Source organism: Asterias rubens, chromosome 14 (assembly GCF_902459465.1).
Source record: "Asterias rubens chromosome 14, eAstRub1.3, whole genome shotgun sequence".
NCBI lineage: Eukaryota > Metazoa > Echinodermata > Asteroidea > Forcipulatida > Asteriidae > Asterias > Asterias rubens.
Window position 1 is genome coordinate 13,068,177 of NC_047075.1, and position 24,879 is coordinate 13,093,055.

The 24,879-nt window shown below is 37.6% G+C and overlaps 1 protein-coding gene across 1 annotated transcript; it reads left to right on the top strand.

Annotated features, from left to right (window-relative positions):
* On the top strand, positions 1-756 carry LOC117299175. Its single transcript, XM_033782636.1, has 2 exons — positions 1-513; positions 685-756. The coding sequence occupies exons 1-2, from the start codon at positions 1-3 to the stop codon at positions 754-756; spliced, it is 585 nt and encodes a 194-aa protein (XP_033638527.1).
* Positions 757-24,879: the final 24,123 nt, after the last annotated feature.

A 24,879-nucleotide genomic window follows, 5' to 3' on the forward strand; every position in this document is an offset into this window, starting at 1 on the left:
ATGGCACCCCAATCCAGTACATCAGACTCAGTAGGTGAAGAAGACTCTCAAGTGAGCAGGGTCATGATGGCACCCCACTCCAGTACACCAGACTCAGTAAATGAAGAAGACTCCCAGGTGAGCAGGGTCATGATGTCACCCCAATCCAGTACATCAGACTCAGTAGGTGAAGAAGACTCTCAAGTGAGCAGGGACATGATGGCACCCCACTCCAGTACACCAGACTCAGTAAATGAAGAAGACTCCCAGGTGAGCAGGGTCATGATGTCACCCCAATCCAGTACATCAGACTCAGTAGGTGAAGAAGACTCTCAAGTGAGCAGGGTCATGATGTCACCCCAATCCAGTACATCAGACTCAGTAGGTGAAGAAGACTCTCAAGTGAGCAGGGTCATGATGGCACCCCACTCCAGTACACCAGACTCAGTAAATGAAGAAGACTCCCAGGTGAGCAGGGTCATGATGTCACCCCACTTCAGTACATCAGACTCAGTAAGTGCAGAAGACTCCCAGGTGAGCAGGGTTACTATGGCTACTCATTTATGTAGAAAGAACATTGTTTGTGACAAAGATTTACAGTTTCATAGTGATTTAGTGATGATTACAATTACAATATTGTTATTGTGTCAAATTTTTCAACAAGATCTGTACTTGAATGTTTTGAATTTTAATCAATACTTACAGGATATTGTGTATGGCTTGACCAGAAATTCCAACTGTTACAAAGATTCATTATGGAGTACATCTTTTGCATAGCTCTTGTATTGTGATACTCTATCTGTTCATCAAAAAAGAACAAATATTATAATACTTCCTTCAGTTTACTTAAGGGTTGTCGAACTACATGCATTACTAATTTTTTTAATTCGTTAAACAAATTGAAAATTCATAATAAACTATTAATGGAAAATACATGTCTTGGATAAAAAAAAATAAACAATTCACACACTGACTCCGCTATTTTAGTTTAACTTTGATGACTCTTATTGATGTTTTCTCATTGATGATACATTTTTGTACACTCATTGTAAGTGAGCTTATGCAATCTGTTTTCTTTCAAGTTTGCAATATTAATTGCTATTACTCCTTTGTTCTGAATAACTTTACCAATGATACAATCTGTGCTTTCACCTGTTTTTCCTTTCTGTATCATTACTTTTGCGTAAATTGTGTAAACATAAAATATTTTCATTTCACTTATTTGTTGCATTTTATTAGTGTTTCTTTAAATAAGCTACCTTTCACATGTCTCACACTTGCTCACACTGAATACGTACAGCCTCATGATAACTGTAATATGTGGGAATGACATCACACTCAACTGATTCTATCCCTCTGACATAAACATGATCAATCAATGTTCCCTTCTCAGTAGTAGCATCCACAACACACTGCTTATAACCATGCTCTCTCATCATATTCACAATACTTGATGACTGTGTACTTTTGACTTTCAGAATATCTTCATTGAAATCTTCCATTATGATACATCTGTTGGATACTTTGTGAAGTTCATCTAAAAGATTTTTCAGACTGGACATGAATTCCCGAAACACATATGAAACTGGTCGATAGATAACAACAACTGTGAATGACACATTGGAAATGATATGAAATGCAATATACTCAATGTTTTGTACTGGCAATGTGAGTTTCATGGTTGCTTTGTCTCTTCTACTGTATACTGCTATACCACCATGACATTGCTGTTGTAATGTTTCAGTCAGCTGAGTGGAGTTATCATAAGAAAGACATCTTGGCTGATGGTAGCTTTTGAAGTTATCTAAGTGCAAGTCATACTGCTGTTGATCTTCAGTCCAGGTTTCTGTCAGACAAATGACATCTGATTTCATTATTTCACTGTTGCATTTCAAGTCCATATAATGAGCTCTCAAACCCTGGATGTTATGCAAAATGATGCTTACAATAGCAGGTGTGTTTGTACAGCCAATACTTTGTTTATCAATAAATGATGGCATATGCTTCAAAGAATCAGCAACAGCTTCATTACAGTATATGAATTTCTCATGAAAACCTTCAATGACCAGACCATTCAGTGATGTGACACGACTCAGACTAACATAAGCTTGCCCTGCAGTAAACGTTTTATCAAGACACACTACGGCTTTGTCTGTTGTCATTCCTTGTACCTTATGAGCTGTGCATGCCCAACTTAACTTCAATGGAAACTGATGACGTACCCATTTTTTTACCAATACTTTCTTCCTGAATCTCTATTGGTACACTATAACCTTCATTTGAAGATGATGCAAATTGTTTCCTCAACTTCATTCCAACCTTGTTGTTATCAAACTTAACATAGATACATTTTACTTCATCAGATTTATTGTGTGACATTACTAATTGTGATACGGTACCAAACACTCCATTAACAAGGCCATCAGATACATCAATGTTCTTCGTTAGCATAACTCGAGCACCAACACCAAGCAACAGTGACAGTGGCAAGCTTCCAGACTTCTTTAAATTTGTTCCTTGTCTGAGCTTCTTAGCATTGTGTGAATCTGTCTCATAATCCTTTGCTTCAATAAAAACACAATCTCAACACTGTGAATGCAGAATCTTCATGTTTTGTTTATCCACTTGTTTGTTACATGGGAGTATATGGCAAGCCTCATTCCACTCTTCACCTGTCTCACGTTCTTTCAAAATTGTTACATCATCATCCTGTAAGGCTTCATCTTTCTTTCTAACTCTAAGTCTATTGAGTATCTCTGCAAATTTTGCATCTTCCTTTTGCCTCATGATCTCATTCAGTTCAACTAACTTGAAATTGTCATTCCACAAATCACATGTTGCAGTTCTGTCATACAAAGGTTTTGCTTTCACTGGAGGTAACTGATAAAAATCTCCAACAGCTAAAATGCTGACATTGCCAAAAGGATTATGATTCCTGGATTGCTTAATCTGTCTTAGACGTCCATGGATGTAATACAATAATTTCTGACTAACCATTGAAACTTCATCTATAATCAAAATCTGCAGCTGACTGAGCTTACTACGAAGTGTACTGATCTTCTCTTCACCAAGTGGTTGATATGGTAGTCTCACATCTATTGGTATAGACAATGCATTATGATTGTAGCACCATGTACATAAAATGCAGCCACACCTGTAGGAGCAGTTAGCATTACAGACACATCGTCAGGATTTCTCATCATTGATCCCAGTATTCTGGTTGCTTCATAATCAATACACTTTATTAACTGAGATTTCCCTGTACCTGCACCACCAGTAACAAACACTTGAAATGCTTCAGGGTTTGTACCATTAGTCTTGTCTATGCACCATTGCCGAATGTTGTAAAACACCTCTCTCTGTTTGGCATTTAATGACCTCATCATATTGAACGCATCTGACTTTGCTACTCTGGAGGTGTGAGCTTCAATGTCACAGACTCTCTCCTCTTTCTTATCACCTTTCAAGTCTGGAATACTCAACTCATCTTCACCTTCATCTATGACAGGCTGCATTTGCTCTTCACATTCATCTCTCTGCTGTTCAGTTTCTGGACTGCTTAATGCCCAAGCATCTTCCTGTACACCAAACTTCTCAAGGTGTAGCTCTGCATTTTCAAATGATTCAAGATCAACTTCAAATATGCAACGATTACTATCAACAATCTTTTTAACAGACTCTAATTTTTCAAGTAAATTGACAAACCCATTCTCATAAAAGTCACAATATGTTTCAAATGTTGGTGGTCTCAAATGGGCATTAATACGGTATGGGAGAAATAGCTGTAGAATACTTTGATAATACTTCTCAGGACATTTGGTGACTGAAAATCTTGGATATCTTATGACAGCTGGATCAGTTCTGGAGCGTTTCATTACATGTCCCAAGTCATTCTTCAATGCATACACTGGTGACTGTCTCTTATTACTGGGTACTTTATAATTGTTGTACAGCACTCTGTACTCTGAATAAAATTTAGATAGACACATTGATTCAAATGTATCAATATCTGGCCTTGCTTTATAACGATCTATTCTGCTAATCATCCACACGTTGTCTTCATTACTATCATCATCATCATTATCATCATGATTCCTTGCATTGTTCTGAATAACACTCAAGGGCAAGGTCATTCGTACTGAATTTTCTCCTAATGGTATGAACTCAACCTTTCTAGAACACTCTTGAAGTCTCAATGAACAACAGCGATAAACTGCTTCTTGGGCTGACACTTCCAATTTTGTAGATAAACACTCCCAATCTGTTTCATACTCTGTTTAGCATCTTGGTTACCTTCTTCAGCCTCACTCTGTGCATGCTTCAGTAATTGTCCCATCTCACGTTCTGCTTTGCTCATGTAACTGATAACATAACATACACACGCATAAACATCAGTGATAAATTGAATATCCATATTGGCATTCCAGCATCTTAACAAGTCAGGATTGTAATGAGTAACCCAAGCATCTTGTGGCTCTCTTTTCAACACAATGTTCACTTTTTTAGTGAGCACATTATTGGCTTCTTCAAAATCATCCTGTGTTATACCAATTGTTCTGAACAGTTCATCAGTTGTCATGTGTTGATTTTCCTCCTCATTAACAGCATTCCACACCGATTTCAACAATTCCTTAGCATCATGTTCAATTAGTGCATTATCAGAATTATCTTCACAATTATCCACGTCCATTGGCTCAGGATTGGCAATAAATGTTCTCATTGATGGCGGCCTTGGGAAATTGAATCTACACTGTGTTCCTTTCTTCTTACATGACTTAGAATGTCTCTTACTATGTTGCTGTACACTGCTTACAATCTCATTCAACTCTTCATCTTCTTTCTTTGTTGGCAATGCACAACTTACATACCTATCAACAAACTGTGCCACTTCATCATCACTCTCTGTACTCAACTTAGGTGCATCTTCAATCCAAAATATACAATGAGTGTGCGGTGAGCCTCTTTGCTGGAATTCTACTCGATAAAAATAATTTTTCACTTTCCCAATTGGTGCTGCCTTTGACATGATCACATCTTTCAAAAATGTATGAAATCGTTTATCAAACATTCTCGCGACAGTTACAGGATTACTCCTCAATAACAGACATTTGTCATTCCAATCTAATTCTTCAATACTCCTTGAGTCACCTTGTTGTATGAGTAGTGTATTGATTAATTCAGGCCATCTCATATCAGCTGCAGAAAATGAACAGAACCATGTTGGTATACCAAGCTGTCTTACCATTGCTAATATATTCTTCTGACACGATTGCCAATACGGAGGAGTTCCTCTGATAGGTTTCAAGAACTTGTATCCCTGATCTGATTTCAACATGTCTTTCAACTTGACTTTATCATTAAGCATTTTAGCAGTGACATTCTCACCATCATTCATTTTACCTGAGCCTTTTCTTAATGCAATAGAAACACTTGAAATGACTTGATTTAATTCAGACAGATATTGAGCATAAAAGATGTACTGTGTACTCTTTGCAAATCTATTATCCACATTCATCAGTCTGTTGTTAAAATATCTACTAAGTGTTATCTCCACATCACGCTTATCACTAAATACTGGCCCACCTTTAGGGAACAAGACTGGAAAACATTTGCACTCATTAGATGGGTCCATAAGCACTCTGATTGGATTATTTCCTTCACATGGTGCTACACAATACACATCATCAAAATACTGATCCAAAACCTCTTGTCCAATATTTGCAGTCTGTAAACATGTATCTAAAGGTATTCCTCTCAAACGTTCTTCATCTGTTTCTATCTCATTAGCATTGTCATCATCAATATTGTCTCCAACATTCTCTGTAACTTCACTTCCATTATCTTCCTCTTCCAAATCATTATTCCAGTCTGCGTCTATTTCAATCTCATGGTACCACTTGTTATTGTGTTTCAGGTACTGTAAAGCAGTTTGTATGTGCTCCTTATTCACAAATTGATACTGATAGTATCCTTTAAAAGTCAATTTCCGCTTGAGCTTGACACGTATTATTTGATCAACATTTTGAGATCTCGGTTAACATTTCACTGTTTCAGACACATCTGATGGTACACATACTACAGGTCCATGTACACCATGCTGTCCACCTTTAGGTAATGCCATCAACTTTAGAAATGGAACATTCAGGGCAATTAGATGCTCTTCTAACTTATTCAAACATGCAAACTCTTCAGGAATGTCTACTACATGCAAATTATTACAAGAAGCTTCAGCAGGTATCTTATCATTCAATAACTTGCGATGACATGTATAACATATCCACAAACAGGACCTGCTTGACTCACGCACAGTACACTGCAATCTACAATTATGATCACAATTGTGTAGATATTGTTCACTGATACAATCACTATTCTCATATTTATTCTTGTTACATTTGATGACTTGCTTACGAAACAACAGTCTCAAACACACTGCGCACACATACTCTGGTCCATTCGATATTTCCATGTTAAACTCAGATATCACATGCTTTATATCACGTTTCTTCACTTTCTTAAGCATTGATCGACTCTTATTCTTTCTTTTAATACTCTTCCTGAATTCTTCATTTTTCTGATACTTGGATGTTGAAGCCTTCTTCACTTTATTTCTATAAAAAACATCAACATTATACATGTGAGCTGTTCTCTCAATTGTTCTTTTCTTGTATTGTGGGTTATGGCAATATTTCAATTTGATCCCATTAATAACTTTGTTCCTGAAAGTCTCATTTTCATGGTACTTTACTTTGCTTGCATTTTTCACATCACTCCTAAATTCATCATTTTCTTGATACTTCACTTTGCTTGCATTCTTCACATCACTCCTAAATTCATCATTTTCTTGGTACTTCACTTTGCTTGCATTCCTTACATCACTCCTAAATTTATCATTTTTTTGGTACTTTACTTTGCTTACGTTCTTCACATCACTCCTAAATTCTTAATTTTCTTGATACTTCACTCTGCTTGCATTTTTCAAATCACTCCTAAATTCATCATTTTCTTGGTACTTCACTTTGCTTGCATTCTTCACATTACTTCTAAATTCTTCATTTTCTTGATACTTCACTTTGGTTCCTTTCTTCACATCACTCCTAAATTCTTCATTTTCTTGATACTTCACTTTGCTTGCATTCTTCACATCACTCCTAAATTCATCATTTTCTTGGTACTTCACTTTGCTTGCATTCTTCACATTACTTCTAAATTCTTCATTTTCTTTATACTTCACTTTGCTTCCTTTCTTCACATCACTCCTAAATTCTTCATTTTCTTGGTACTTCACTTTGCTTGCAGTCTTTACATCACTCCTAAATTCATCATTTTCTTGGTACTTCACTTTGCTTGCATTCTTCACTTTATTCCTCTAATTTTCCTTTTCTTTATACTTCATTTACTTGCATTTTTTACTTCTTCTTGAAACTTTAAATTAGTCTTGTACTTTCTTTGACTTTGATCAATTTCCATAGCCCTTTGTTTCTCACTGATATGATATTTTTCTTTATTTTGAACTTTCACTGACCCAATAAACTTTTCTCTGTATTTCTCATCAAACTTGTATTTCTTTTTTTTGTGCTCTCTAATCTTTGCTTTCTTTGTCTCTCTAAAAACAACATCATTCTTGTATTTATCACTCTCATGTTTCCTTTTTCGACGTTTAGTCACTTCACTTTGACTAGTACTTGTACTTCCTCTACGTTTTTCTATCATCCGTTCTTTTGCTAATTGTCTGACTTTCACTACATTTAGACGTTTTCTTTTGTTTGGAGTACTTCTTTTCACGGATTCTTTCCTTACTGTAGTCTTATCATTAGTACTCTTATTTGTAACCTGCTTCTCACATTGTTCAGACTGTTTGTCATCACTCTGTTCAGTGTTTTCTGCACAGCCATCAAATGTTTTATAACAATCTTCTTGTTTTTTGTGAATATCACTTACTTGTGGCACCAACTCATTTACTGATGTGACAACATCATAATGCACTCTGTGTTTGTGATCCAGATAAATTCCTATTTCAGATGTGTCAGCACTTCCCTCAACATTCTTTGCAGAAAATTGACACCAGTTATATACTTCATCAAATGTGTATATATCAATACAAAGCATGTGGCTCATTGCCATAATTTCAACTTCTGTTGCCCATGTACCAGTATCAAACATTCTCTGTCTAATTACATAATCCTCCACATCAGCATATCCATCTCGCAAAAAACATGTCAATTTATCAGCATTCCTCAACAGATGATTGACACAAGCAACTCTCAATTGAACATGGTTACCTTCAGTTCCTGACATGGCAAATGATATAGCTCTGAAGAAACAATTACCATCACCGCTTATACATCTTACAGATCTGGGTTTACCTATGACTTGGCATTGTACATTAACTGTGTTGGACTTCAAGTGTGATACATCAAAACCATATGCATTACAAAGAGTGACCTTAGCATCGAAGGTTAACGGAGAGAATTTCATAAGACCAGGTCCACTTACTTCAACTACTTCCACTTCATTACTGGATTCACTGTCTGCACTGTCACTACAATATATATCTCTTCTAATCGGATTACTTGGCTTATCAAAATCATCTTCAACATTACAATATTCCTTATTTAAACTCTCTGTATCTTGATGACCAATATTTACATCTTTTTTTGTGTTTGTGTCATCTGTCATCTGTGGTACTTCAAACAAGTCACACTCCTCCATATTAAAACACAACTCTATGGGTTCTACTATGCCCTGTTGATCACTTGAAATTTCATCATCTGTACATGTACACGTTACAGCCTCACCATTGATACAAAGAGATACACCAGTTAATTCATACTGCTCATTATCAGACAGATTCATGGAATGAGCTAAATTTTTACAATAGGTGTATACCTGTTCAAATGCATTCGCTTGCATCAGAATACTTGTTCCATCTTCAACCATACAGCCGTGGATACTTCTGGAATGGGAATCAAATACAAAATACATGCCATCTTGAGCAATTACAGCAAATGTGTTTCCATGGAAACTTATGAAGCATGCATGATATTTCTGAAGATTTTGTTCAAGTGCAGTTTTCAATGGCATCATATTAAATTCAATCAAGTGACAAGCATTTTCAACAAATGTACCCGATACAGACACATGATACTTCATACTATACTGTGTGTCAAACACATCCAAGTCAGTTGGCAATTCATTAATCAATAAGTAATGTTCAATGTTGAGCTTTCTTGTAAGAAACTATACAATTCATTCCCAGTCTTGAGAATATTATCCAGATCACTACACATCCAATTCCTCAAATGTTTTTTCTTGCTATACATCATTGGCACTAGACAATTAGCAACACACTGTTTACCACGATTTACTCCAAATCCTTCATCTCCTTGATGAAAACTTCCTTGTGCAAGTATTGATCCATGTAATTGTCTTAATTGAGCATTTGCATCCAACATTTCATTACTGTTATCAACAACCACTTCGTCATGTTTATTTTTCACATTTCCTTTTAATTCAATATTCTTACACTTCCTTGGTTTGATTTTCATACGCCTTTTCTTAGTTACATGTACTGTGCCTTCATTCAAGCTTTCAACATATACTTCAGATTTTCTCTTACTTAACTTCTTGACATCATTGTCTATTTGACTGACCACTGGTAAACACACATGAGATTCAACAGTGCCTCCAGACTTTGACTCACTGATTTGTGTCCCTTTGCTCTTGGCTCTGCTTCAAATCATTTCCTTCACATTTATTTTTATTTTTCTTGTTCCTTAAATTATATCCTCCAGTTTGATGAACAGTATTTTGTTTCTTACCTGCAACATGAAATGCATACCTGTTCAGCACTTTATCAACAATTACATAATCCATAACGACATTATCAATTTGTAGCTCACCTTCAGTTACTTTGATTTTCGAATCGTCACTACAAGAATCACTGTCAGCAAACGACTCAACTACTTCTTCTTCCATGTTGCTCTCATATATGTTCTCATCTGTAGAAATTGCAAAATCATAAAACAAAGACATTGTGTAATTACATCGTCCACATTTGGAACACATCCATAATACTGGCTTGTTTACTACACAAAGTTGCACATTCGAAAATCCCATACAATGTACATGATATGCTACATCACAGCTATTACATTCCATTGTTCTTACTGATGGACTCAATTTTTCATCACATATCCAACACTGACTAACTTCCCTTTTCTTTTGAACCTCAATGCTTTGTTTCTTACAGAAAATCCTTGCTTTTTGATTCTCCTTTACTACCTTTGTACACACACTCTTCTTATTGAAGCTTTCTCTGTCATTATGCTTCCTTCTGTGCAATACCGTCTCAGCAAGCATGTTATTCAGAACAAAACTCAAACTTCTTCTTGTATGACTTTCAATATTCTTCCGTGCCTTGTCATATTTCTCTCCCTCTTCTTTGGACATACAAACTTCCACCACCTTGCCATTCTTATGCCTTCGTAGCATCTTCTTCCGCTCATTTCTTCTGATCTTCTTTGTGTTGGGTTTTGAAACTTTCTTCTCATGACAATACTCTATTACACATTCCAGTACCTGACTCCTGCTACAACAAGTTTGTTTCCTTGCCTGCAACTCACCCAATGCTTTCCAATTACTTACTCTTTGTCTGGTCATTCTCTTCACTCTGAAATTCTTCAACTTCATCACTTTCCTTTCCAGCTCATGGCAACCACTTTGACACATTTTACTAATCCAGCCTCTTTGTCATGCCTTACTTTATTGCCCTTTTTCCTATCTCTCAACTTACTATCCTCTGTTACCTTCTTTATCTCTCTCGTTACTTCCACAATTTTTCTCATACCTTCCTTCTTGTGTGCCACCATCTTCAACTCCAAGCTTGCCTTCAGCACTTCCACCACATTTTCTTTCAGCAGATGTCACAGATTTCATTTGAGCTTCATAGTCAGACTTTATTAACGCTTTGTATTCATAGCTTGATTCATAGTTTGTTGCACCTTTTCGACTGCTCACACTGCCCCGAGGAGGTGCCAACCTCAAGTCAGGTACATCTTTTAGACTGTCCTTACTGACTTCAGGAGATGTCAACCTTAAGTCAGATCTATGTACATCTTTTAGACTGTCTTTAATGTCTTGAGGAGATGTACAAAATCCCAAACCATTACAAGTAGGAAGGGAAATGTCACATGGACAGTGAGAGACATCAGTCCATGGACAGGACAATCTCTTTTCAGCCATCTGCTTTGCTCGAAACTGACACACTGCCTCTCTCTTTGCTTGCAGTTTAGCCCGGTACTTTGGCATAATCTATTGAAAAGTAAATGATACAACATTAAAAAGAAAACCAAGAAGCAAAAGTTTCAATAACCACAACAAAATATTACAAGCTAAGGCCTGAAAAATCATTTTGACACAGGCACTTTCACCTCAAAAGAATAAAAAAAGATCACATTCCATATCAACAACATAAAATCTCTAAGTCTCACTCATGACTATTTAAACTGACATAACCCCCCAAGCAAGAACAGTGGAGTGGCTGTCACAGTTATGTCATACTAATCCCTCCAATCAGTGTAAATGGCATGGACGGTTACCATTGCATTTACATGACAATATTGTTCATCCCCCCCCCCCCCCCATCATGCCTAGGCTACAAGAATGAAAACATATGAGTCTTTTTTTCATTTTTCATTATTCATTATTTTCTTATTGATCATTCTGTTGTTGATGCAGCCATCGGTCAATTGCGCAGCCATTGACCAAACACGCAAAGATCGACTGATTGCGCAAAACCATTCCTGCACAATCAACTGACCATGCAAAACCATTCCTGCACGATCAACTGATCGAGCAAAACCATTCCTCCATGATCAGTCTGTTCTAAAAAACATGTCCGTTGCACAATTGATCAATGGCTGTGCAATTCACTGATGGCTGTGTCAACAATAGATCTTCAAATAGCACAGTGCATTCAGTCAATCACTCAAATTGAGCAATCGTGCACAACTCACAACATGCAGATTGAGCAATGACAGGGACACCGTGGATGGCAATGATCACTTTATAGCTCACCACTGAATAATATAACGGTTTGCAGCATGGTGTAGGTTTTAATATGTCATTATGATCGTTTACCACCAAGTGTTTAGATAATTTGAAACTTCAAATCTATGATGAAGCTGTGCCCTTTTTCCAATAATGATTGAAAACAAATAAAAATAATAACAATTTTCAGTGGTAGTCTTTTGGACTTGCAGGCATTACACGCAAATCTACAACTTTTGTTCTCATAGCCTTGTCATCTCTCCATACTCTCCTCTCCCCCTAGCCCTGCAGCCCTGTTTTTCTCTAGAGCTCTTATTTTAATTGTTCGTAAACTATTTTTGTTTAATACTACTTACTACGCCTAACACTACACAACAAAAAAAAACAACAAAGAACCACATCTATAATTATTATTTAATCATCTAAAATAGTCAAACATCTCACAAATCATTCATGACCAACCTCCATGCAATAACTAACTACTTCATTCTCAAGTACACAGGAGACCGAACCCCCCCCCCCAAAAAAAAAAAAAAAAAAAACAACAACAAAAACAAACAAACAAACATAAGAAACTCATGTCAAATTCACAGTACAGTCACGTAGTAGTAGTACAGGCTTATCAATCAGCCAACTGGTATGGTTGCCACACACATTTTAAATTCATAATAAGCTACACACTATTGATTTCACGTTTCCAAGTCGCTTTATATTTATGATTTATTTTAGCTATTGTCATTCTTACAACTTACACTCTAGCAGCCATCTTCCATAACTGTAGCCGAAGTCGCTTCGGACAAGGTATCCCACCATGCACTTGGCAAGTTCATGACATCACGCATACAAAAATTGAGCAGCTCGCAGTTCATGTCATGAATATAAACATGTAGGTCACGAACATTGTTTTATACAACAATGCAATGTCAATCCCGTTACATACACAACAAAAGGTCTCAAACAAAAAAGGATCATAAAACAGATACTTTCACCAAACTGATACCAGCATGTAGTAGTATTACTGCAACCGAAATAATTATAGCCAGCCCACTGATATTATTAGAGAGTGATGAGCCACCCGCGTATTTCCGGAAACTTTTTTTTTTTTCTGCAGTCCAAATTGCCACTGTCGTAGTGCTTTTGAATGAGCAATTTTTTTTTCCAAATCGATTCAAAAAAGGGAATCCTTAAACAGAATTAGCAAAATTTTTGAAGATGGCAATTTTAAACTGCAGAAAAAAAACGCTTTCCAGAAATGACAGCCGTGTATTCCGTGAATTAGAACGCATGCAGTACAGGGAGGTGGAAAATGGCTCATTTCATTTCTGTACATGAGTCCGTCTACTATCAGACACAACTTTCACATTTTTATTAAAAGATAATATTGACATTTATAAAACAAACATTAACCACGTACAAAAAATGTTAGTCAATATCACAAAATGAGCAGCAAACACAGTCACACAGTGTGTGTATGCAATTTGGCATGTGTATACGCTGTTTATATACTAAATGTTCTTAAACTGTTACTCTGAACATCATGTTTATCTTCAATGCAATGTAAGAGTCATGTGAACTAGGAGAAGTAATTGAACCTCGTTCTCATCGTCGGTTTCAATCACGCACCACATTTTCGATTGCTGCATGCCCCAATAAAAGGAAGTTAAATAAACTCCACGAAACGTATACTGCATGTTAAAAAGGCACTGCACATATTATGCAAGACGCATCCATCATTTTTAATTGTGATATTATCTTGTGCAAGTTCGCGTGGCCAACTAGAGTGACTACACAGCACTCGAGTTGAGTAGATCGACCATGCGCGCCTCAGTGTGCTCATGGCTCTGCTTACCGTAAGCAAAAAATCTGCGCTTGTGGAAGCAGAAAATTCCGCACTTACTTAAGCGTGTTTTCCCGGGTTAGCAAGGACTTTTTGCTTGTGCGCGTGCGTAGTTCACGTAACTAAAGATTTCTCGCTTATACAGCTAGCGCAGAAATTCGGCGCTAACCTCGTAAGCGGCGAATGGTCTTCGTAAGCGCAGAATGATGTAGTAAGCAGAGCTATGAAAATGAAATTGGGCCCTAGTCAATTTCCCTGTGCCCTATGGTTTCTGCCATTCACTCTACTCGCCCACTTACTACAGTATTTAAGAAGTAACCAAAACTGCAACAACAGCAAGGAACGAAGTACTACCATTCCAACACTACCATTTCATTCCAGATCAACAACGGTAAGAAAAATTCAGTTTTACCAATTCAGTTAGCTCTACCTCCATGGTTAACCAAAGTAAAACCCCTACCGTTACTCTTAAGTCTGAAAACTACACTCTTTTGCTCTTTACATTCCCTTTCTCGAACAAATGTCCGAGTCCATCCATGCTTTAATTTTTAGAATTTGCAAAACACAACACATACGTCAGGGCCGCGCCCCCACTCTTTATCATGTTTCTTATACTTATAGTCCTGTCCAGTATCAACAAATCAGGCCACAGTCAACCTCAAAGTGTCAGTCACTGTTGCAGCTCTCAATGGTTTGTTTACACAATGAAATAATTTTACAAATGCAATAGCCATTGATAGAGTGATAATTTTATGAATTGACAGACTATAAAAAGTTCACATTATTAATAAATTAAAATAAAGTAACTTCAAATGGATGTGTATACATTTCAATACTGTCTAGGCCTATCGAATATCCAACAAACCAATCTTATTGCTAGGAAAAAACCTACAATAATAATGTTTCAAACTTTCTCAACTTAAGTCCTGATCCTGTAAACATGTTATTTAATTAATAATCTGATCACAAAATAAACTAAATTAGAACTTCCATACATGTTTTTATTCTGTGCAATGTTGCTTTAACTTGCATATCTAAGTGTTTATTCTAAGTAATAGTAATAACAATGTTGTAGTAATAATTTTCAACTGTCACTAAAAAGTATAAGTAAAATATGAATATCCAAGCTAAACTTTATCAACCATATCCAACAACAAAAATATTCCCTTTAAGATTCTGCTGCAACAGTACCTGTCCCCCAAATTGTTCATAATTGTACAAAATTAATGCCAATTGTAATTAAACCTATAAGCTATAAATATGCATTCATTTCCCCAACTATTAATTAACCATATAAAAGTTTGTACAACATGTTCTATATGAGATAACACACCCTGCCCCTTCCCTCCAAAAGAACAACTAATTGTAATGCAAAAACAAACTAACTAACAAAAACAAAAACACAAGCAAAACTCACTTCTTTCACACAGTTTCTAAAACTTTATGTTATATTCTTTTTCTCACAAATGCAGATGGCTGATGTTAATATCAAGGTCCTGTCAAGAGAAAAATACAAAACAAAATATGCCTAGGCAATCCAAGTTCTAACAGACAAAAATGAGATCAAGGAGTGGTTCCTTTCTGACAGACTGCTGGAACATTTTTAACAAGGTCATTTCTACGAACTTGTGGCATGTAATAGCTTCATTGTTTCATCCACAAACAAACCAGCATTGAGAGCAACACCTAAAACTAGAGTAAGTATATCATTGCTACCATTAAACAAAACATGACATTGCTTCGCTGGTGCCACCTCCAGAGCTGCAACAAAGACGCTGCATATCTCCACCCCCGCCCTGGTGTACTCCTAGGCTGAATATTGCGCTGCAGTCTGGTGCCAAAGCCCACACTTCAAGAAGCTCCCCTCAACAGAGCTGCAAGTCTAAGGACATACAACAAGTCAAGACATAACACATACTCAACATTAAACCATTCTCAACTTAGTTCCTGACCACCAAGTGTTTCTAACAACATAAACTTCACATTTTTCCTCAGGTGTTCTATTTAGAACCATTCCCAACATCAAAGAAATTGAACAAGGGTTCTACCATGCAAAAACTGTGACCATTCAAGAAGCAACAGCACTCCCACAACGAAACAGAGTCAGCATTGAAGGAGTGATCAACGCTGTAAGTATAACATACAAAATGTTTACCATCATTTGTATTATGACTTCAGATATTTACTTTACCCCAAAAATATGCATATATACCACAACAATTATTTCACGCATGTCTAATTCTTTTTGCCAAGTTAAAACTTTGCATGTATAATGTAACACGACAAAGTCAAACACATACTAAATTATATACCAAACAGTTTTTAAAATGTCACAACTAAACTTCTACTGCCATGTTGATATAAACTAACAAACTATTTTTTCAACTGCAATTTTTACTGCAATCAGGTATCTCCTGTAAAGGAAGGTGACAATTATTATCAACTGAAAACTGTCAATGTCACTGATCCCAAAAGGACAACAAGTGTGAATCTTTGGGGGAATTCATCTCAAATTGAGGTTCCTGCCGTTGGTTCCAAAGTTCTACTGGAGAATGTTGAAGTTTCTTCTTTCAAAGATGACACTGTGCTAAATGCCACACAGGAGACTGCATTTCTGGTAAGACCTTTTCTTTGTACATCTCATTCCTGTTTACCTCAATTTCCACAAAACTACCCACTACTGTACACTTCAACCATACTCGTTTACAACACTAAAATGTCCCTTGAAACCCCTAAAATATCGTCACATCAACTGCAACATCATTTTCTAATTTCACAGCAAAATATACACATACTACCACTCCAGTCTAATAGCCCCTCCCCACCCCACCTCTGTCTAAACCTACATTACAAAACAATACAAGACCCAATTCGAGAATGTTTATTTAAGTTATCAAAATTTACACTTACATATCTTTCCATGGAAACAAAACCATGACACTGCTGTCCTTAAATATAATTAAAAAAAAAAGAGATTGACCCATATTCTTTCCTTCTAAATAACCAGACTCAAGACAACCCATCTTCACAGAAGACAGTGATGATGAAGTCTTTTTCTGAAGACAGGTTAGTTCTTATTCTGCTCTTTACAATAATCACTTTTTTCTGTTTACACATTATTTCAAATGCAATTTAAATCAACCTATGTAAATAAGCAAGTTTGACCATCTGTCATTTTGCCCATTTAATGATATTAAAGGTGTTGTCATAGTTTGGTTTTTATCAACATATATTACAAATGTATGGCAAAATGTATAGGGTGACCTCGCAATAACAATCACCTGTGTAAGTTTCAGTTTAATACAATATCCACATGTTCAGAAAAGAGCAAAACACTGGCCAAGCATTTTCATCAACAATGTCAAATACATTCATCTTCAGCTGGATATAAAAGAAGTACCAAACACATCTCTTTCTGTAATCTTCCCAATGTTTATACACACACCCGAGAAATTTGCAAGACTTGTTTTCAATTTTTAATCAATGAGGTCACTTCGAACTAATATTTTCGTAGCATATTTCCTAGTAGACTATCTTTAAAACAAGACTCCTAATGAATGAAATTTGAACAAAAATATATCTCAGAGTCATTACGTCAACAAAACCATGCCTTTAAAAATAAATACTTTTACTCAAAACAACAGTGGTTTTGTGTTTACCTCATGTGTGTATAACCAGCTTCACAAAATACACACATCACATATTCCAGTATAAACAAATCCTACCTCAGTTCTGTAACTACATATTCTTAAACCTTACATTCAATATATCTTGCTATTAATTAGTTATTTCTAACCTACCATTAACATCTAGTATGTCACTTTTGTCCCTTAATTTGTCTAGTAAATTTTAATATTCGTATATGCTTTTAGTACCAACATCATCTTCCGTACCAAAGAGGGTGAAGAATACGTCACAACTCATGATATTTTCATGAACGCACGCAACATAACTGAAGTAAAGCAGGCATGCAGGCTTCTTCCAATCTCCATCAACGTACAGTTTGATGATAATAATGCGATCAAGACAGTGACATCCATCACCCAAACATGTGAAAGGTAACACCATTGTCTACTTGAATAGAAAAAGTGTCACTTATTTTATTTACTTTAAGCATACTAAAAGCTTTCGCAAACTGCTTACTGAATTTATAACTGCAAATACATACAACTAACAACCTTAAGAAATGTTAACTCTAGACAAAGAACAAAAAGTATTATTTCTTTTTCCTGTATACTTCACATTGCTTGTGCACAATCACACCCATGACCTTTGCAAATCTACAATACTGCAACCATCTTCCTGATGTTTCCTGTATCTAATAACAGTCATGGATGCCAATATTCATTGTACATACAGGTACCATACTATTTCTTCTTCAAACATCAGTTTCGTTATATTGTTTTGAATGGGGCAAAATTAAATTGGCTATGCCATGACAAATGTCTATTGCAACTACTCACTGATTACATTCTTGTAATGATATTCTTTTTCGTTTTGTATCCTACAGCAGCGAAAAAGAAGAAAACGTGTGAACAATGATTCACAGTCACATCTAAAGTTCTTGCACCCTGCGCTGTTGTTTACCGTTTTCTATTCAACATGCTGCTTCTTACTGTTTTCTTTCATACAATATTTATATTTATTGTTACTTACTGTTGTTATTGATTAGTTACTTCCGACAAATGTTAAGCTTCCTTTTTGTTTTACTAAGGCGCCTTGTCAAAACGTCCCGGGCGTTCCTCCGCTGACAGTCTGCGGACTGGACAGCAAATACCGCCGTTGCTAAGGACCTCGGACAGTCCGCGGAAGAACGGCCATGTGCGTTGAAGCGCGGCGAAGTTAATGAGCTATCCATGCCGGGCGCTATTGTTGGTATAACAATAAGTCTCATGAATAAACAAGTTGTATTTTCAGGTCATGAATATCAGCGGCTTGGACGCGGACCGGCCGTGCTCTCCCAGAATGGTACATTTTCAACTAGTGAGTACCATCGTCCTGGAAGCGGACAGGCTGCACCGACAAGATCATTGCACCACGCACGTTGGTAGTGCCAGCCGACCATCCTGCTCACGTGATAATCGCCAGCTACATGTTTAGACATTATAGTCAACCAAATCGGCGACTTTGAACCTCAACATTCCAGAGGCATTCAACAGGCATCAAACAGGCATTCACGAGGCTTGTATTTTTGAAAAGGCACAATATGTTGAGTCCCGGCTAAACAACTCAAAATGTTAATCACTTTATGAGTACGTCATCACCAAATAAATCCCTTACTATAAAAAAAACAAGTTTGATTCGATGTAAAATATTTGCCACCCTAGTTAATAAAAGTTTAATTTTGTAAAAACAAGTTTGCACTGGCTGCCAATTCCGATCATTTTAATGGTTTATTCACAATAAAAGGTTTTCGTGGCCAGAGGCCAAATTAAAACATTTGTGCATTACACACGTTGGACCATCATGTAAATGTTTGGTGTTTAAATTTTATTTAGGATGAACTGCAGTTTAGTTGTAGTTTTGCATAATACGTTGTGGATGGGTCATTGATACAGTGATCGATACATGGGTATGGGGGAGGCTACGATGCATTGTTTGGGAAGTCAGGTTTTCTATTATAGCGAAACACTATGAAACGGCGTGGTAGTCACAGAGAAAGGATGTTTTGACCTTGCTATAGAGCTAGCTGAACATGTAGGACCCCGGGACTGTACATAGTTACATCATGTTTACAGAACAGAGTCAGATGAGCGTAAACATCCAGCTACACAGTTCCCTTTTCTTTTGCGAGTTGCACGTTTTCACCAGAACTATAGTGCCAGAAGTTTGTGATGTCTTCAACATTTGACACCAGAAAGGTTCTTCCAGGTGTTGCTCGTTTGCTGAGCATACGTTCACAAACAGCATGCACAACTACAAGAACACCACTTCAAGGTAATTGTTATAAAAACTTCTTATAAAAACTGATGGTGACTACAGTGCATATTATTGAAAATCATTAAAATCTTGATTTTGAACTAATTATTAATTTAGTTTGTACTGGTCAACTCGTTCGCCGTACACAACGCAACAACTTTTCGTGTTATTAGGGTGTGTGCGGTGGTGGGGGGGGGGGGGGGGGGGGGGCGGTATCTCAGGATCATTTTAGGCCTATGAATTTTAATTAGTCTGATGCAATTGATTTGCAACGTTGCGTGTGTGGGATTTCAGTGGGTTTTGCTCGTGCTAATGGTATGCACAAAAAGTTTGGCAAAATCAGTCGATCTTGCATGAACAATTTCGAGTAGAATTGTGCAGGAATTGTTTGCGCAATATGACGATTGTGTAGGCATATTTTGCGCAATTTAACGATCACGCAGGAGATAATTTCGCAATTCAAAGATGGTGCGGGAATAGTTTGTGCAATTTGACAATCGTGCAAAACTGGTTAAGCGCCCGGACAAAATTTAGCCCTGTGTAGAACTCCGACAGTGGACCGTTGTTTGGCAGGTATTGCACTTGGTGTCGAGTAGCAGTGCATCTTACATTCAAACAATAATAAACGAATTATATATTCCAAATAAATAAACATAATCATGCGTGTATAGAGAGGGACATTTTTTAATCACCTTTTTAATCACAGAAGCGCATAGAGACCCATTTGTATTATGCGACATACAAGGAATGCTTGTTATTTATTATTATTAATTTTTATCATATTGCAGGTATCGAAAACCGACCAAGTAACAAGACGAATATGCCCTCGACCAAACTGCACGCAGCAAAGAAGTGCAGGATAGGTAGACCGTCCATCGAGAGTATGTTTCCTGGGATTGTAGACACTGCCAGAGCGTTTGTGGAAGAGAATGGCTTTGAGGCGCATAGGCGGAGAGACACCGTCGGAAAATGCGGCACAACACTCGCCAACATCCGCGAACATCTCCTCGATGTCACACCGGGCCTAGCATTCTTTACCAAATGTCAACTACCGGATCAGTGTGACCACTGCAGTCCCATCAAGAACCCAGAAGCCGTGGCAATGTACAAGCAGTTTCCGTCCCCTACCCCTTCCACAAGCTTTCCTGGGCACTTCCATTCATTCATCGAGGCACTCCAATTAGATAGGGGATCCCCAGATGAGCACATGCCGCAGTGCCAAGAGAAACAATTGGGAACATGCCCTGACTGTAAGTTCTTGTACTCATCTGAGAAGAATAAGCAAGACCACAGAAGACTCTTCCACCCCAGACAGAAAGCTACTGGCAACCAATAGGCGTATTTAGTCAGTCGGGCGTCCGTCCGGCCGGCCGTGTTCATTGGAAATGTTTAAGTTTTTGTAATTGATAATGGCACTAGTTGATATTGGTGCTATACAGTTTTGTTACTTTATGCATTATCATAGAGCTTTATATCTTTGATACATACACAGCATCAGCATACTCTTTTACTACTCACGGCCGGGGGGGGGGGGACACTCCATCAACCGTGGGAAAATACGCCAGGCTCATAAACAATTGTATTAATATTATCCTTGTAACGTAAATGAAAAAGTACTGTCGATGAACATGGAGCGCTACCTGTTAGATAATTTATAACAACATGATAATTATGAGGTTTATTTCATACATTTGTGTCGTGTCTAATAAGATGAAACAAGAGGAATCATTCACAGTAAGATAATAAAAATAAAATAAAAAATGGAGCAACCAGTCAGTCAGGCCTATAGTTCAATATGAGCAAGGAGTAAACATTACCATTTTAGAATCTTCCTCCACGATTGACCAAATAATCATGGAGGTACCGATCCATGATATTGTAACGAAATGGTACCCTGCGGTGGCGCTCCAGGATAAGCGCGAGAGCAGGAGCCCTTAGCGCGCGAATAGGCGGTTTGGCGGGGCGCTGGCTGCGGTGGGGCATTATGGGTAGCACGCTGCTGCATCGTGCGTGGAGAGTGCGTAGCGGGCAGTTGCAGACTGGACAGCGAATGGTACAGACGTGTTTTCAATAGTGGTGTTTAACAATTGGCAGGGAGGATTAAGGAGGCGACGTGATTAGTGTGTTTATGTGTCGGGAGTAGTAGCAGGGCTAGCTTTCGGGCTTGGGAGTTGCGGTGCGTGGTGCCGACAGTTGTGTAACCGAGGGGTAGGTTTTATTGGATTATTTTATGTGTTATTTATGGTTATCTATTGTGCATTGTATCCGAGATTTTATCAGGCCCTTAAGGCATATTTTATTGTGCATTGTATTGTTTGCTCGGAGTCCGGGATTTTATCAGACCCTAAAGGCAGCTTTGGTTACCGTAAGTGCGGTTCAGTTACTTTAAGTTAGTTCCAGTTACCTTAAGGGATTTTCCAGTTGCTTAAGGGATTTCCAGTTACTTGAGGGATCTCGGTGATCTTAAGTGTTGTCAGTTGTCTTAAGGGACCATTTCTGTCCTTAAGGAAAGGAGGATTACAGAGTGGGAAGCAGGAATTACTGTGCTTTTGTAGAGATATAAATAAAACGGATCAATAGTCAATCAGTAACTTGTCTCTGCCCTCACTCCTTGGAAGTCGGTAGTTTCTTACAGTTTCTAGACCCCCTCCCCCACATTTTTATTACATGCGGCGATATATGGTTGCCTAACGACCTCACCCCAAGTGCCAGCAGGACTACCGCTCGTTCTGTGCTGGTGACCACCAGACGGGAATCGCTACAATATAATAGACCTAATAGCTGCTTTATTTTTTGTAACTGTAGCTGCTTTATTTTCTGTAACTGGCCCAAAACTACCCTCTCGTCGGAGGGAGTTATGGACCTACAATGCCATCACTCATGAGCTCTATGTATGAGCTCCTCAATTACAAATGAAATGAAATTTAATCGTGTCCGTGGAGCTATACCTACATTGTATTTTATAAGGTAAAGTACATGGATTATGTGAAAACGTAAACGACGACAACAAAATATACTGGGATCATCACACATGACGGGCGCAAAGCAACCCGGGCGGGCCGCGACTACACACAGCCGTCGGGCGGCCATGCGGCAACCGGCGAGCCCGGACGCATCCCTCCACACAGGAATCTATTGCGATTCTAAAAAATCTGTCTCTTTTTCTTGACTAATTGTTCTGTTTCGAGCAACAAAAACAGGGAAAAAACTTTGGGCCAAAATCAAGGTTGAAAGGGGGGTTACGACAAGTGGTTCTTTAACTCGGTGTACTGTACATAGCCTATAGATTGCCTCAACAATGTCTTTTGACAGTGACAATGGCAGTTTTATGCTTATCGTGTAGGCTCACGTGATTCATTTATTTTTTTGTAATTTTTTGTATTTACACACTTATTTTTATTAATCCATATCGGCTTTCTCAACCATGGATCTTGAGTAGAGGTAGAATGTGTGTTTCTAGTAGTAAGTGCATAACAGGGGGTTAGTTCCATTATAATATAAATTTCCTCGAATTAAGAATGGAGGAGAGTAATTATATAGCATTAGTTTACAGAAGATATTTTTTTTAGTTGGCAACAAACGCAGCTACACATCACAGTACACGCGCCTGTGAATGAATGTTGTAGTATTTACATTGTATATTATTGTACAAAACAGTCGTCCTAGCTGTATCTCGTGTAGTAGCCTACAAACTAAAATGAGTTTGAATTCTTCACAAGTGGTTCGTGCCTATGAAGAAGTGTGCTCACCTGAATTGGAAGGACAAAGTCAGGTAAGGAATCGATGATAGCCCTCTCCCCCAACCCAGTGTTGTGTTTATGTGAAATCTAAGTTTCCGACTTTAGGAAGAACGAGATGCAATTCGTACACATCTATCCATGCTTACTCAAGCACCATGAATATGAAAAATCCAAGGATACAATGGCCCTATAGAGTGTAGTTTGGCTAGAAAAAAACTCAGATTTCAGAAGAAGTTATTATACTAGTCATGATGGGCTTCTGTGTGCGCGTTATTTGTGAAGTGCGTGCGTGTGTGCGTGTTTGAAGTGACAATTATTCATTTTAATCTTCTGCTTTTCTACACTGATCCAATAAACCTCTCAACCAAAAAGAAATCGACAAATTTATGTTCGAGGTCCAGCTTTGTAAACATATTGTAATTGTTGCAGTCGCATCTTGGTAAGCCTTCACATCATCTCAAGCTATTTATAGGCAAAACTATTTCTCTGATGATACTTTTGATGATACATACTTTTATTAAATTATTTATAAACAGACAGTTATGTAAGCTTTCAGACTGAACTGAATTATTTTCTTTTTAATCATTAAATATAAAAAGTCATATCATGTCTTTAACCTACATACTACAACCAGAGGAAGGGAGGGCAGAAGAAGTGGGCAAGGCAGGGGGCAATGCAGAAGAGCAAGGGGACAAGCTTAGGCACAGTAACGGGACAAGGCAGCACAAGGTGAGATGCATCATCAAGGGGGGGGGGGGGAGAGGAAGGGCAGCCAGGGGCACTAGAGGCAGAGGGGTTGCGGCACTGCAACCTCTGCCACAAGCCCAGGCCGTGACTGTTCTTCGTGAACAGAGGCAGCAAAGATTAAGGGTAAACATCAATTTAAAATTAATTCACTATAGTAGTGGTACATAAGTTGGGCAAAAATATTCTCACTTTTTATTGACATTTTAAATTCCTCGTCAATTATTTACTACACAGAAAGGCCTATGATAAAAAAAACAACCATGTAAACTGAACAAATTCACCACTAGAATTCTGGGATTCCCCCCCCCCCCCCCCACCACCCAATCATAACTTTCGTTCTGGCTCTACCATGGTTGATAAATCCCTCGACAACCAAACTGTAGAGTTACATTAAATAATGTTCACGCCTAAGAACAACAAAATCCAAAGCTCTTGTTGGACTTGATTACAATCAATTCAATTGTCAAATCTATCAAATAAATAATTAAATACCAATGTTAAAACACATCAGCCATGACTGCTAGCAAGAAATGTGGGTACACAACTAGCGCAGATAATTGAAATGCACAAGTTTATTTTTAAGGTACAACAAACCCACATGTACAT